Genomic DNA, 12,982 nt, shown 5'->3' with positions numbered 1-12,982 from the left:
TTACTTTAGGCTACAGGGGAAACACCAGACATAACAGATGAAGGTCATTCACTATTATTCTCCACACAAAACAAAGATCCAAGGTGGATATTGAATAAACAATGTCAGGTCATACTTGACAGATAATTAACTTGCAGGATCATACAGGATGCAACAAATGACAGTACATGAGGATTCTGAATACAGCAGACAGACTTGAAACGACAAGAAATAGTACTGGTTATTTTTGTACAAGTCAATGAGGTTGGTGTTGTTCTTGAACACTTCCTCTTAGCTCTTTACTTTAAAGGTTTTGACCAAGAAATAAATTATGACCACCTGGAATAGGAACCTACTTGACCTTTCCATGAGATTTATCAGACATTCTTCTTTAGTAAGAGAGCACCAGATAACTCTGTCCAGGCAGCATCTGCTTTTCCACATAGGCATTTTTATCTTGGCTTCAGTGTTATTGCACAAAAGCAGAAGTTGATATGTTGATATGAGAGACAAGTTACGAATAGTGGTGCAAGGAATGAAACAAGTCTGTTGCTCTTCCCCTTCCTCAAAACATCCAACAAACAACTCCACTGCCATCCATGGCTTCCCCAAGAATCTCCACTGCACTATTCATTTCTTCCATGTTGGTGCCATGTCTAGAAAAACTGTTGGATTTCTTCCTGCTAATGCTGTTTCTAACTGAGAAGCAGAAAAAATGTACTGAGTCTGTTTATCTGCACGTCTTTCAAATTAAATTGTATTGAATTTATACAGAGGTCATACAGGATATTTGCAACCACGAGAAATTACTTAGAATGTACATTAGTGTTTATAAGAACTGAATGTAATTCCGCTTACTGTTTTTTGTAGTCTGTCTGAATTATATCTTTTAAAAATACTACTGAAGGTCCAGTCTTCCCAGTCGAGCTGTTTCTGACCCCATTAGCTGTTGGAAGAAGTGTTAAAAATACAGAAAACTATATAATAGAAATAATAGAAAGTAATAGAAAGAAAAGGTGTGTGTATTGAACATTTTTGTTGCCAGTGATTTCTTGGAATAAGATTTTTCTATTCGTGCTTCCTGTTGAATCACTAGAAGAGTTCCGGGTATGTACTTCCTTGTGACATGGACTCAATCTGCGGAAGTACTGAACATAATATTTAGGTAGCTTAAGTAGGTGACGCTTAATGCTTCTGATGCAAGAAAATTGGCAATGTGGTTGCATGTAAGGATGCCATTTTAATTTCTGACTGGGATTGCCCCTAGGAAGTTGTGTGTTATGCCATGTTGGAAACTGTTTTTTATGTTGGATAAAGTCACAAAACTCCAGGAAGGAGATGGACAGCAATGGTCACATGCATGACCTACTGTATATATTTAAGGAAGCAGTTTAGACAAGTGATATCCTACTCTTCCAGTAGAACAAGTTACCATCAGATGAGCAGCACTATCCAGCTTGTATAATTAATGAAATATCAAGGCATTTAATTCAGAAGCAATTCTTGAGGAAGCTAACCAGGGATACTGAATTTTCAAGGATGTAGTTTATGCTGTGCAAAGAGTATATTTTAGGAATAGCAGTAACCAGCAATAACAAGAAGCCATTGATCTTCATGATAAATTTAGGGGAGAATTCTGCATCCCTTTGCTGCATCTTCTGCCCACTTTGTCAGCTCTGTGTTGTCTGTGTGTTGCATGTGCAGAGGCAGGTGTGAGCAGAGTGGGGGCAGGATGGAGATAATAGCCTCTGCTAATCCCCCACTGGCATAGTGTCTATTAGGAGTCAGTGATGTAATTAGAGTTGAAACCCTGCTGTCTCTCATCTCTCAATGTCACATGGCCACCAAGCACAACTTGTTCATCATGGAGAAATGTACCCTGAATATAAATCTGGTCTTTTGCTGTCCTGTAGACTGGTTTGATACAACGTTAAAATCTCAGCTCATTCCCCCATTCTCCTTTCGTATATCAGTAGGAATATTGGCAGAGCTGAGATGCCTGTATCCAGGAATGGCTTCCGAGTACTACTGCTTCCTTGTTTTAGAGAAGAAGGGTATCTGTTCCTCTATAATTTAGGTTCTCATAATTATACTCAAACTAGGCCATATAAATACTTTTTGCCTTCTTTACTTTCTCCTGATTTACTCACCAGCCTCCATAAAGTTTAAGCATTTTAAGCTCAGTTAATTTTAAGTGTTTTGTCTAATTTGGGCTTTCCTTGCTAGAGAACGTCTGGGAGCATAGCCTTAGGAAGGCACTTGAATTTAAACTGTCTTTTACTGAGCTGACCCTCTGGCATGTTAGTTACAGGAAGATGATGGCCACCCCTCTGCAGCATCCTGCAACAGCCTTCTGCTGCCCTGAGTCTTGCTGCTGGTTGCCCTCCAAGTGACTGGTGTCCCAAGTCCCCAAGCTGTACCAACCCATACTGCTGTGAGGGCTGCATAGAGACAGCAAGCTGCATGTCTGCCCTTATATGTGGTGCTACAGATGGACTGAGCAAGCCAGTGATAAGGGATAGTGTTACAGGCAGCTGCATCCAAAGGGCACTCCTTCATTGCACTCAAAATTCCACTCAGACAGCTGGCAGTTGATACAAAACTGGGAAGAGCGGCTGGAACACCAGATGGGTGTGCTGCCATTTAGAGCAACCTAGGCAGGCTAGAAAAATGGGATGAGAGGAATCTCTTGAAGTTCATCAAAGGGAAAGGCCAAATTCTGCGCAAGGGGAGGAATAATAAATGCAGTAGTGCAGGCCCAACTGGCAGGAAACTGCTTTGCTCTGAAGTACTTGGGGGTTCCTTGGGGCAGCAGGTTGCATATAGGCAAGTGGTGTCCTTGAAGCAAGGGAGGTAAATGGCATCTGGTCTGCTTTAGGAAAATCATCACCGGCAGCTTGAGGGATGTGATCCTTCCATTCTCTTCAGCTCTAGTGAAACACATTTACATTGTTGAGTCCAGTTCTGGGCTTCCCCAATAGAAGAAAGACAGACATCCTGGAGTAAGCCCAGCAAAGGGCCACAGAGATGATGAACTGGAGCGTCTCTTCTATGAGGAGTAACTGAGAAAGCTGGGACTCTTCAGCAGAGAAGGCTCAAGGGGTCATATCAGTGTGCATGTAGAAGACAGGGTCAGACTCCTCTCAGTTCTCAGTGACAGAACAAGAGGCAGTGAGCACAAACAGAAGTACAGGGAATTCCTTCTAAGAATAATAGAATAGTATTTTCCTTTCACTGTGAAGGTGACAGAGCAGAGCACTTGCACAGATTGACCAGAAAGGTTGTGGAGTCTCCATCCCTGGAGAAACTCAAAAGGTGTCTAGGCATAGGCCTGGATAGCTGGCTCTAGGTGCCCCTGTGTTGAGCAGGGATGTTGGAGCAGTTGACCTCCAGAAGTGGCTTCCAACCTCAGCCATTGTGGGATTCTGTGAAATGTTTACTACACTCCACAAATCTTACACATATAGGTGCACTTTCCTCTCTCCCCTCAAAGGGAGTCTGAGATCTTTATGTAATATCTTCACGGTGAGATTTTTCAGAAGGTAAAGTTAGAAGCCATAACTCCATTAGTTATGAGTCATGGAAACATTGATTTTGAAAGGTTTGTATTTTACCCTGTTTAAAAGTTGTCTGTGGTTACGATTACGTTTTGCTTGCCATCAGAATTGTTTTGGTTTTTTGCTCAAATTGAAAGTATGTTTGTGCTTTCAAAACAAATGTTATTGTGGGAAAAGACCAAGCATTGCCAGTTTTTTTTCACAGCAGGAATATTTTCATTGGCCGGATCTGGTAAACCACTTCAGAAGAGAAAATTTCATTCTAACACATACATGTACACAGACACACACATATTTGAATGTGTATTCATGTATAGTTTCATAGTTTTAAAAAGATTTTGACTTAAGCATATTGAAATGTGCTTTAAATTCAGGCTATGTTAAGTATTCCTGTGGCACATGTGCAGGTCAGGCATGATCAATACAGCTTGGGCTATATGTTGCTAGTACCTCTCTGCTTTGAAACAAAGCATCTGTCAGTAAATATTTCTTACTACCAAGTCCCCCAGTTGCACTGAAACCTGGGGTCTCATCTGCAGTATGCAAGTATATTGAAGTTTTTTCTGATATATAGAACAGAAATATATTGCATGCCTTCATCGCTGTTTTACTATTTCACATCAAATCTTTTGAACTAATGAATATTTTCTGATGTAGTATTCTGTAGTATTCCAATGAGTATACTCACTCTCGGGAGAGAGAAATCATGCTCCAACCTTTCCCTCTTGGCCACTAGACACTGATCAGTCTGAAGAATAGAAAATCTTATAGACTGTGTTTAATTAAGCCTGTAACATATTTTATTCAGGAAATTAAGTGAGTTCAGAAGTATGGCACTGGTAGATGAGATCTGTAGTAGACTTTAATACAATATTTTTATATCAAATATATCATATAATTTTGTGTGGAGTTTACATGCCACATCCTCTTTTTCTTTGCAGGGTATATACCCAGCTACTTAGACAAGGATGAGCTATGTGTAGTATGCGGGGACAAAGCCACCGGATATCATTATCGCTGCATCACTTGCGAAGGTTGTAAGGTAAACGGCACGGTGGGAAAGTGGGAATCAGAAATAGCTCTCCAGCTCCTCCATTATACAGATTTCCTGAACTGTGCTGTCAAATCAAATAAAGACAGATTAGAAGCTAATAAGAACATCCAGTACTGATGATAAGCCGTATCTGGCCATGCTGCTGCTCTTCATATGCATGAGGAATGTAGTTGGTTTTTGCTGTGTTTGCTTCTGAAAAGAAAACAAGAAATTTAGATTGTTGTTGTTGCTGTTTAACAGTTAGCTTTTGAATTTCCATTTTTTAATGTTTCTTTAGCCATGTTCTCAGCCAGAATATATCAGCATGTTCCCAGCTATTCCACTGAAGCTGTTTATGCAATAGCTGAGGTTCTGCTTATGGCTGTGAAGAGTCTGTAGTGATTAGCAGCGTTCCAGTGCCTCTCACCATCCTTGAGAAGAAGCAAAAATCAAAATCCTTTCCACATGTTCATACTACAGTAACATCCATCAATTTGGGAAGCATTGGCACCCAATTAAAATAGTTTCCAAAAGATTTTGACTTCTTTAACTTAAGCATATTGAAATGTGTTTTCAGCCCTAAAATGCATCTCCAAGACTACATACAAAAATAAATTTAAAAAGAGATTGCTTTGGGCAAGTAAATTTAAAAAATTGAGTAACAGAATCAGGCACAACTTATGTGATTTCACCACCATGAATTTGCCTGAATAGCTTGAGATGCTGTAAGAAAGCTATTCTTTCCTGCAGAAAATAAAAAAAAATATTGTTTTTCTAAACAAATGGGACCACACATGTCTTGGACTAGTGTCATGAGACTAAGCCACAAAAGTCTCATTCTGTTCATCCACAAAGTCTGGAACATTTGGATCTGAGATTTTGGGTTTGGATTGGCTTTACTCCTCATCAGAATAACTCTTGTGCTGAAGTAGTTCCTTTGGTTGTGCATCATTGCCCTAAGTTACATTTATGAAATGCAGAGAGACCTAAATATCTTATGTATAGCAGATTCATGGTAATATTCATAATGGTTTTATACATATACTTACATACAATGTATGGAAAAAGTACTTATATCTTTAAAAAGAGCTGTGGAGCTGCACAAGGGATTCTTAAACATTTGCAACCTGAATACCAGATGATAACAATGCATAGCATGTATGGATGCAACTTAATTCAGATATAATGGGAAGTAAGCAGCACTGTGGCATTATGAAGTATACTTAGCTCCCAGCTGAACAGCTGTATCTCTTGCCAGCTTTCCTGCTAAGGTTTTTTGTTATTTCAACTCAAGTAGTTCTTTTTATGCCTACCAGCTATTTTAGAGACATAGCATACAAATCTGCTTTTATCTTCACATACAGTTTTTCTGTCTGATGTACAATTTAAAATAATTCTTATGTGGACAAGGAAATGAGATAAGAATTTGCAAAAAGTAATAATTTCTTGGAAAAGCTGCATACACATTTCAAGTTGTATGATATGTCAACAAAGTTATATGTTTTATCAATACACAATATATATAGTCAATTTTCAATTAATTTGATGTTTACTAGTTGCTTCCACTCAAAGTCACTTTAATTTTTTAGCAAGCATAATCAGGGCTGACAGCCAAAGATTTGCTTTGGCAAGTGTTTTCTTGAGCAAAGCATCTTTACACCTGATTTCTGAAGAGTAAATTGTGAGGAACTTAAACCCAAATAAATGAACAGTGAGTTCTGACGTCACTCTCTACAATACATTGTGCTTTCTTTTACTAATGAGTAACACTTCTTTGGTGAAGTGTTTGGACAGATATAGAGAGCAGCTTCCTTAACATGTTCATCTAGAGATGAATGAAGAAGATTCTTTGCAATTTTTTTCTGAGAAATGCTAAGAAATAAGAAGGTGAAATGGGCTGTCCCAACAGAGGTGATGGAGACTCTTGCCATCACAAAGCTACAGCTACATTGAAATCCCATGCAAGGTTTGCAAAACAGAAGCTCACTCACTGAGATTCATGAGAGATTTTTCCATCTCTTGCTGTAACTACTGATAACCCTGTGACCCTGGTTGTCCACAGCTATCTTAGGTCTTCAGGAAGGGGAGGAGCAGATCCTGTCTCTGGGAATTCATCACAGGGTTGACAACAGAACCAAAACCAGGTGTTCAGTAGATGAGAGTTTGAGACTTATTACAAACCCCACATAAGGATATCTTCTTGCCTGTGATTTCCTGGATTTTATCTCAACACAACTGGTCCCAGTCTTGCAAAGGCTCACACACAAGCTTTATGCCAGTCAGTTTAATTAACATTTCAGATCTTAACGTAATTAAGGAAGAAAGAGTTGTACTCTTAGCTCAAGCTGAACCTCATAAGATAGAACTCTAATGAGGACAAGGCTCTTCATTGTCTTCACAGGAGTTAGGAGTACAAGCTGAAATACAGACTTTATCTGTACATATTAATTCAACATTCTGTGTTAGAAGAAATTGCGCACTGCTGTAAGATTTTACTGGGTGTTATTTAACATGATTTAAAAACAGATCTTTTGCCTACTGGAGTGAAGAGACTATTCATTAGACAAAATCCCAGCTGAAGAGACTATTCATATGGTAAAATCTCACTTGAATTTTGCCATTGTTTTGACTGAAACCAAAGCCATTTTGAGCAGCCTCAGTCAAACAGGACCAGGGTGTCAGTGTGTTCTCTGTGTCAAGATAATCCTGAGCTGCATTGCTGAATGTAGACAATCTTGCATAATGGTGAAACTTGAAATTAAAGTCTGAATTTGCTGCTTTTCAACCTATCTTGTTCATATCTTGCTGTCTTGGAGAGTTTATCCAGCCCTTGCAAAAGTCAGTGAGAATAGTCATGTTGAAATTAATACCAGGATTTTGTCCATAATGTTCAGAAATAAATTTTATCTGATTTCATTACCTACAGCAAGGTTTTTTGGTGTGTTTAAATGAGTGAATTCAGTGGATTGCATTAGTTCATATGGTCTTAGGATCTGTTTAAATTTGCAATATAGATCTGTATTAGGATGAGATAGATTAGATAGGTAGAGATAGATAGATACATAGATAGATAGATAGATAGATAGATAGATAGATAGATAGATGGATGGATGGATGGATGGATAGATGAGTCTTTGGTGGTGATGGGGCTTTTGAAACTCTGTGGTAAATACAAATTTAATCTACTTCTCAGAAACACAAATAATTTATAAATTGGAGAACCAAACTCAAAGATTGTGTAGACTGTATTTGCAAAATCTTTGTCTTGCTCAGATTTACTTGGTGTGTTGGTTGGTTATTTGGCTTTTATGGAAAGAAAAGAGTGGAGCTGTTTGTCCTCAATCCTTTAATAGCACAAACACACCACCATTCTTACTATTTGCAGAAGCTGCTTTTTAATTAAAACTATGTGTATGCCTTTTAATATCCTTCAAAATGATTACAGAGTTTGAAAAGGGGCTCAAAATAAAATACTTCATATACAAAAAAAAAAAAATTAACACAGTTAAACAAAAAACTACAAGAAGATGTGCACAGTATTTGTGCCTCAAGACAGCATTACTTGCACCTTTACTTATCTAAGATGACTGTATGTTTTTAATTGTTAAGGAAAATCCAGAGAAATGCCATACACTATAAAACTGTTTTGAGAGCTTTGAGAATTTCAGGGAATGAAGTATGTTACTTTGCATACTTAGGTACATGCAGGTAACAAACCAAGCAGCTCCCAAATTTTAAAAATTTCTTGGTGCTAATACTTTCCAATATGTTTATTTCTTGTACCTAGGGTTTTTTTAGAAGAACCATTCAGAAGAACCTCCATCCAACCTATTCCTGTAAATATGAAGGAAAATGTGTGATAGACAAAGTAACAAGAAATCAGTGCCAGGAATGTCGCTTCAAAAAATGTATCTTTGTTGGCATGGCAACAGATTGTAAGTATATTTTCCTGGTTTTCTTTATTTTATTTTTTTTCAGTGTCTGTGTTTGCTTAAAGTATGTTGATTGATGAAGCTTGTTCAAGTAAAGTAGAACTGCCAGCCTTTTTCTGGTTTAATAACTTGTACCAGGGAATTGCACTCATTGCATTAAGCCACTTTCACAGGGCTGTAATTCTTTGTTTATCCTTCATCAGGCTGCACCTTCTCCTGGCCTTACCAAGCTGAGTAACAGTAGGAATGTTCACTCTTTAGAGGAGAGGAGGGAGAAATGCATCTGGATGGACACTTTGCTTGAGATAAAAACATCTTGTTTAGAAAATTCTGGAGGATGTGAAATTGAATGTCATTGTATGAGTCATCCTGCAGTTGTTTGTTTTATTTTTAGCCCTGAAGAAGTTATCTGCTGCAAAGATTTCGACTCTCATTCTAAAGAACTAGAAAACATGGCTGTAAGATTAACCCTTAGGGGTCTTCTTTTCCTGCTGCTGCACAGGGACTTACACCAATAACTTCAATTACTACAAATGGGAGGAAGTCACATAAAACCCCCAGAAGCCATATAAATCCCCTTGTGCCTTCATGGTTGTTGCCAGTATAATCCTTTGCAGAAGAACTAACAGGAAAACAGGCCCAGTAAACAACAGAAAAATAGTCTAACTTAGTATTTTCATTGGTAATGTAATGTATAACAGTGCCCTCTGTCTAGAGGGAAATAGAATAAAGGAGGTAGTTTCATTGTGGCCAGGTAGATCTTCAGGAGAGGGGCTGGATACCAGTGAAGTGGTGAGCAGAGCAGCCCTGGGACCTGGAGTATCTGGAGTATACTTCCAGTGTATCTGGAGTCACTGAAAGTAATGAAGGAAGTTGTAGGGATTAGTGAAAGAGCCAAAGGCATGTTGATCTGATTGTGTCATGCTTCAGGCAGATGAGCCTTCTGCGAATAAGTGCTCCCACTTTCTTCAATCCATGTTACCTTCTGCTGGCATCCAAGAACATATTTTGCACTTCAGAGCAGTGAGTGTGAGCATGCTCATATGACTAAAGAAAACAGAAGTGCATCTTTCTCAGTATGGGTTACTCCAAGTCCGTTATAGGAGCACTTGGACACCTCACAAGGCTTTTGCATATTAGTTTTATTGGTGGAATAATCCCTTGAGGGCAGTGGCAGTATACAAAGCATTACCAGGAGGGTAAGTCGTTCTTTGCTATCCAGGCTTCTGAGAAAATGAAGTTTGAAGGGAGAAGTAAGAGAACTGTCTCAATTGTGGGTCTTGCCCAGAGTACTTCCTTACTGATTAGTTAAGGTGTTTATAAGCACCTGGTACCTCAGGCACAGAAAAGACCTGACAAAGTTCTAACAGTCTTAAGAGCTTCCTGTAATTTTTGTATGGTTTTTTCCCTGCTAGTGGTGTTGGATGACAGCAAGAGGTTGGCAAAGAGAAAGCTAATAGAAGAAAATCGAGAGAAGAGACGTCGGGAAGAGCTGCAGAAAACCATTGGGCACAAACCAGAGCCAACAGATGAGGAATGGGAGCTCATCAAAATTGTTACTGAAGCACATGTGGCCACCAATGCACAAGGAAGCCACTGGAAGCAGAAAAGGAAATTTCTGGTAAGGGCTTGTAGCCTTCTTAGAGCCAGGTTCTGTTCTTTCTTCTGTGGTGCCTTCCCAGCATTGCAACCCCAAAGAGATTTTGTTGCCAGTGTACTGATGTTTGTGGAAAAGGGATGATTTTGTGTAGTTATTACTTCATTTTTCATGCCTGAACCTCAGTGTTTGATCAGACCATGTATTTCAAAAGCTAAACAGTGTGTTGTTATGTTAAGGCGTACTCAGCTGGATACTTTTATTGTGCTATGATAAGAAAAAGTAGAAAAATTGTTTCACTCCTGATTGAGAACAGAAGCAGTCTAAAATGCATATTGTATTTTTAAATTATATTCTGTCTAGGGATAGTTGTCTTTGTTAGAGACTATCATAAAACATATTGAAAGCATTAAAACAATATAAAATTCTAGGTGAAAGCTGGTATTTTTTGTTAATAACTCAAGACTTTTTCCTCTTTCGGTAAATGGTGGATACATTACATTAATGAAAATAAATTAGGCAAAGAAAATTAATTTCAGTGAGAACAGAATGATACATACACTATACCATTTGGATTTCAGCCTACAAAACAATTTAGATTTTCATCCTATAACTAAGGGTAAGAAAATAAATGGTGATTTGTGATGCTTAACCTGAAAAAAGGATTTATTTGATTTTTCTAAATCGATTTTTAAGGGAAATAAGTGCAGAATGCAAAACGCTTGTACAGCACAAAAGAGGGATTAGAGTCTGCATTTCAGACTGCATTTCAGGGGTCTTTAACAGTCAGTGTATACCGACTCAGACAGAGCACACTCATCTTTTTGCAAGCCTGGGCTCCTACTGTGTAATTCACCATGGGAATTTCAACTAACTGTTGAATTGCTAGGAGAAATTATGTATTCAAAGCAGCTGATCTCTTTTATAATGGCTTTTTTTTTATTCCAGTTACACCATCTAAATTTCTATATGAATGGCTCGTGTTCATAGTACTCTACAGACAGGAAGCAAGAGAGCACTTTCCCGGGGTGTTGCAGAGCAAGGTGTGAGCAGATCAAAAAGCATTTGCAGTAGTACTTTTGGTTGCTTAGACAGGAGTCTGTTCTTTGGGTATCAGCTGGTTTAGGATAAAACCTAGGGAGCTGGCAGTCTGCCCCAGGAGCTATGGATTTGTCCTTACGTGTCTGAGGCTGGTTCTTTGGTAACAGGGACTTCGCTGGGGTCTGCACCTCGTCTGCTGTTGAGTTAGATGGAAAGGGCTCTCCTCCAGTGTGATAGCTTTAGCTGGCTCTCCTGAGAGCCAGCTCTCCTGGCTTCGCCTTTCCTGACAAAATGCTGTGCTCTTTCTTTTTCTCCATAACAATGGTTCACATGGATTTAAGCATTTGGTCTTTTTGCTTGGAAGTGGTGAAGGTTGTTTATCATAAGCACACAGACAATGTGGTTTAGTTGCCCAAGATTCAGGCAGGGAGAGAGCCTAGAAATGAGTTCATTTGAATTTTTTAGTAGAAACCATCAGATAATTGAGCCCAGTCTTCTTCATTGTTCCTTTACAATTGGTGCTTGCTTTATTAACACATTGCTGAGTTTTTTCTTGTATGAAGTTAGATTTGGATTGGTTACAGAGCTTTGGAAGGATCTTTTATGATGTGTTTCTTTAAAAAAGCAGTTGAACACAAGTTTTTATTGCAGACACTACTTTGAGCACCTTCCCTGTTTAAGTGTCTTATATAAATGTCATGGAGCCCATCAGTCCTAAAGGTCTACTTCTCTGGATTTTATCTAGTTTTTGACCTTAATGTGAACAGAATGAAACCTCTGCATGTTGTTTGGTAGGTGTTCTGTAATTGCAAAGCCACACTTAACAAACAAAACAGCTTTGATGTGCCTGTTTTTAAAATACATGGTAACATTGACCAGGTGCATAAAAACCAGGTGAACAAGTTCGAGTGCAGTTGGAATAAAAAAACACTCATTACAGATTCTCCTTGAAACTATTTCATTGTATATCCCTATTGAAATCCTCACAATATGATTTGTTTCTCATTTGGAGAAGCCTTGAGCTGAAATCATGCAACAGGCAATTTTGAACCAAAATTTTACCCAGATGAGTTAAAATTCTATTTACATTATCCAGGGCACCTTTAGGCTATCCTGTTCTTGCTTGTAAGTTGTTTTAGCTTTGTGCATTAGTTGTTTTAGCCTTTTGGAAACTGGCCTTGGCAATTTCCTGGGGGGGCCCTGTGATACCTGGCAATCTCTTCTGGGAAGACTTTCCGAGCTTTGAGTAGGTGAAAGAGTCTAATTCTACAAAGCTTGCAGCATCTTTAAGGGGTAACGTGTCTCCCTCAATTCTCTTTGCTTTTAGAGAAACTTTAGGAAAAACATGCCTGCCTATGTTTTTAAGCAAAAGGTGCATGCGCTGCACCTATAAAATACATAGATACAGACACAAGGAAGACTCTGTGCACAACAGTCCAGCTATCCACAAAGAATGGGTAGGACGATACCAGTCACCCATTTCTCTATGCAGTCACCTCTTTCACAAATGCCTTACAAATAAATTCACATTTTGTGATATAAAGGGACTTCACTTATAAAGCAAATAATGTTGCTTTTTATTTTAGTGTATCTTCCATCACCAAGCAGGACTTTTTAGAGTATAAAACAGTTGCTCTAAGGCAGACTGCTCCTTTAAATATCTTTGTTTATATCCTTAGCCAGAAGACATTGGGCAGGCACCAATAGTTAATGCCCCAGAAGGTGGGAAAGTGGATTTAGAAGCCTTCAGCCAGTTTACAAAAATTATCACACCAGCGATTACAAGAGTGGTGGATTTTGCCAAAAAGTTGCCTATGTTTTGTGAGGTAAGAAGACTTTCTTG

General features: G+C 38.7%; 1 protein-coding gene across 13 annotated transcripts in view; it reads left to right on the top strand.

The window, feature by feature from the left end:
• THRB (thyroid hormone receptor beta) overlaps window positions 1–12,982 on the top strand; it is a 167,839-nt gene that overhangs the window by 143,646 nt on the left and 11,211 nt on the right. For all 13 annotated transcript variants that reach the window (XM_083867806.1, XM_083867804.1, XM_083867796.1 and 10 more), the window contains 4 exons: window positions 4,478–4,578; window positions 8,357–8,504; window positions 9,917–10,122; window positions 12,819–12,965. In XM_083867806.1, coding sequence (XP_083723932.1) covers window positions 4,478–4,578; window positions 8,357–8,504; window positions 9,917–10,122; window positions 12,819–12,965 — 602 coding nt within the window. The remainder of the gene's footprint in view (window positions 1–4,477; window positions 4,579–8,356; window positions 8,505–9,916; window positions 10,123–12,818; window positions 12,966–12,982) is intronic.

Source organism: Zosterops lateralis (assembly GCF_965231275.1).
Source record: "Zosterops lateralis genome assembly, chromosome: 1".
NCBI lineage: Eukaryota > Metazoa > Chordata > Aves > Passeriformes > Zosteropidae > Zosterops > Zosterops lateralis.
This window is presented reverse-complemented; position numbering and strand designations above follow the sequence as displayed.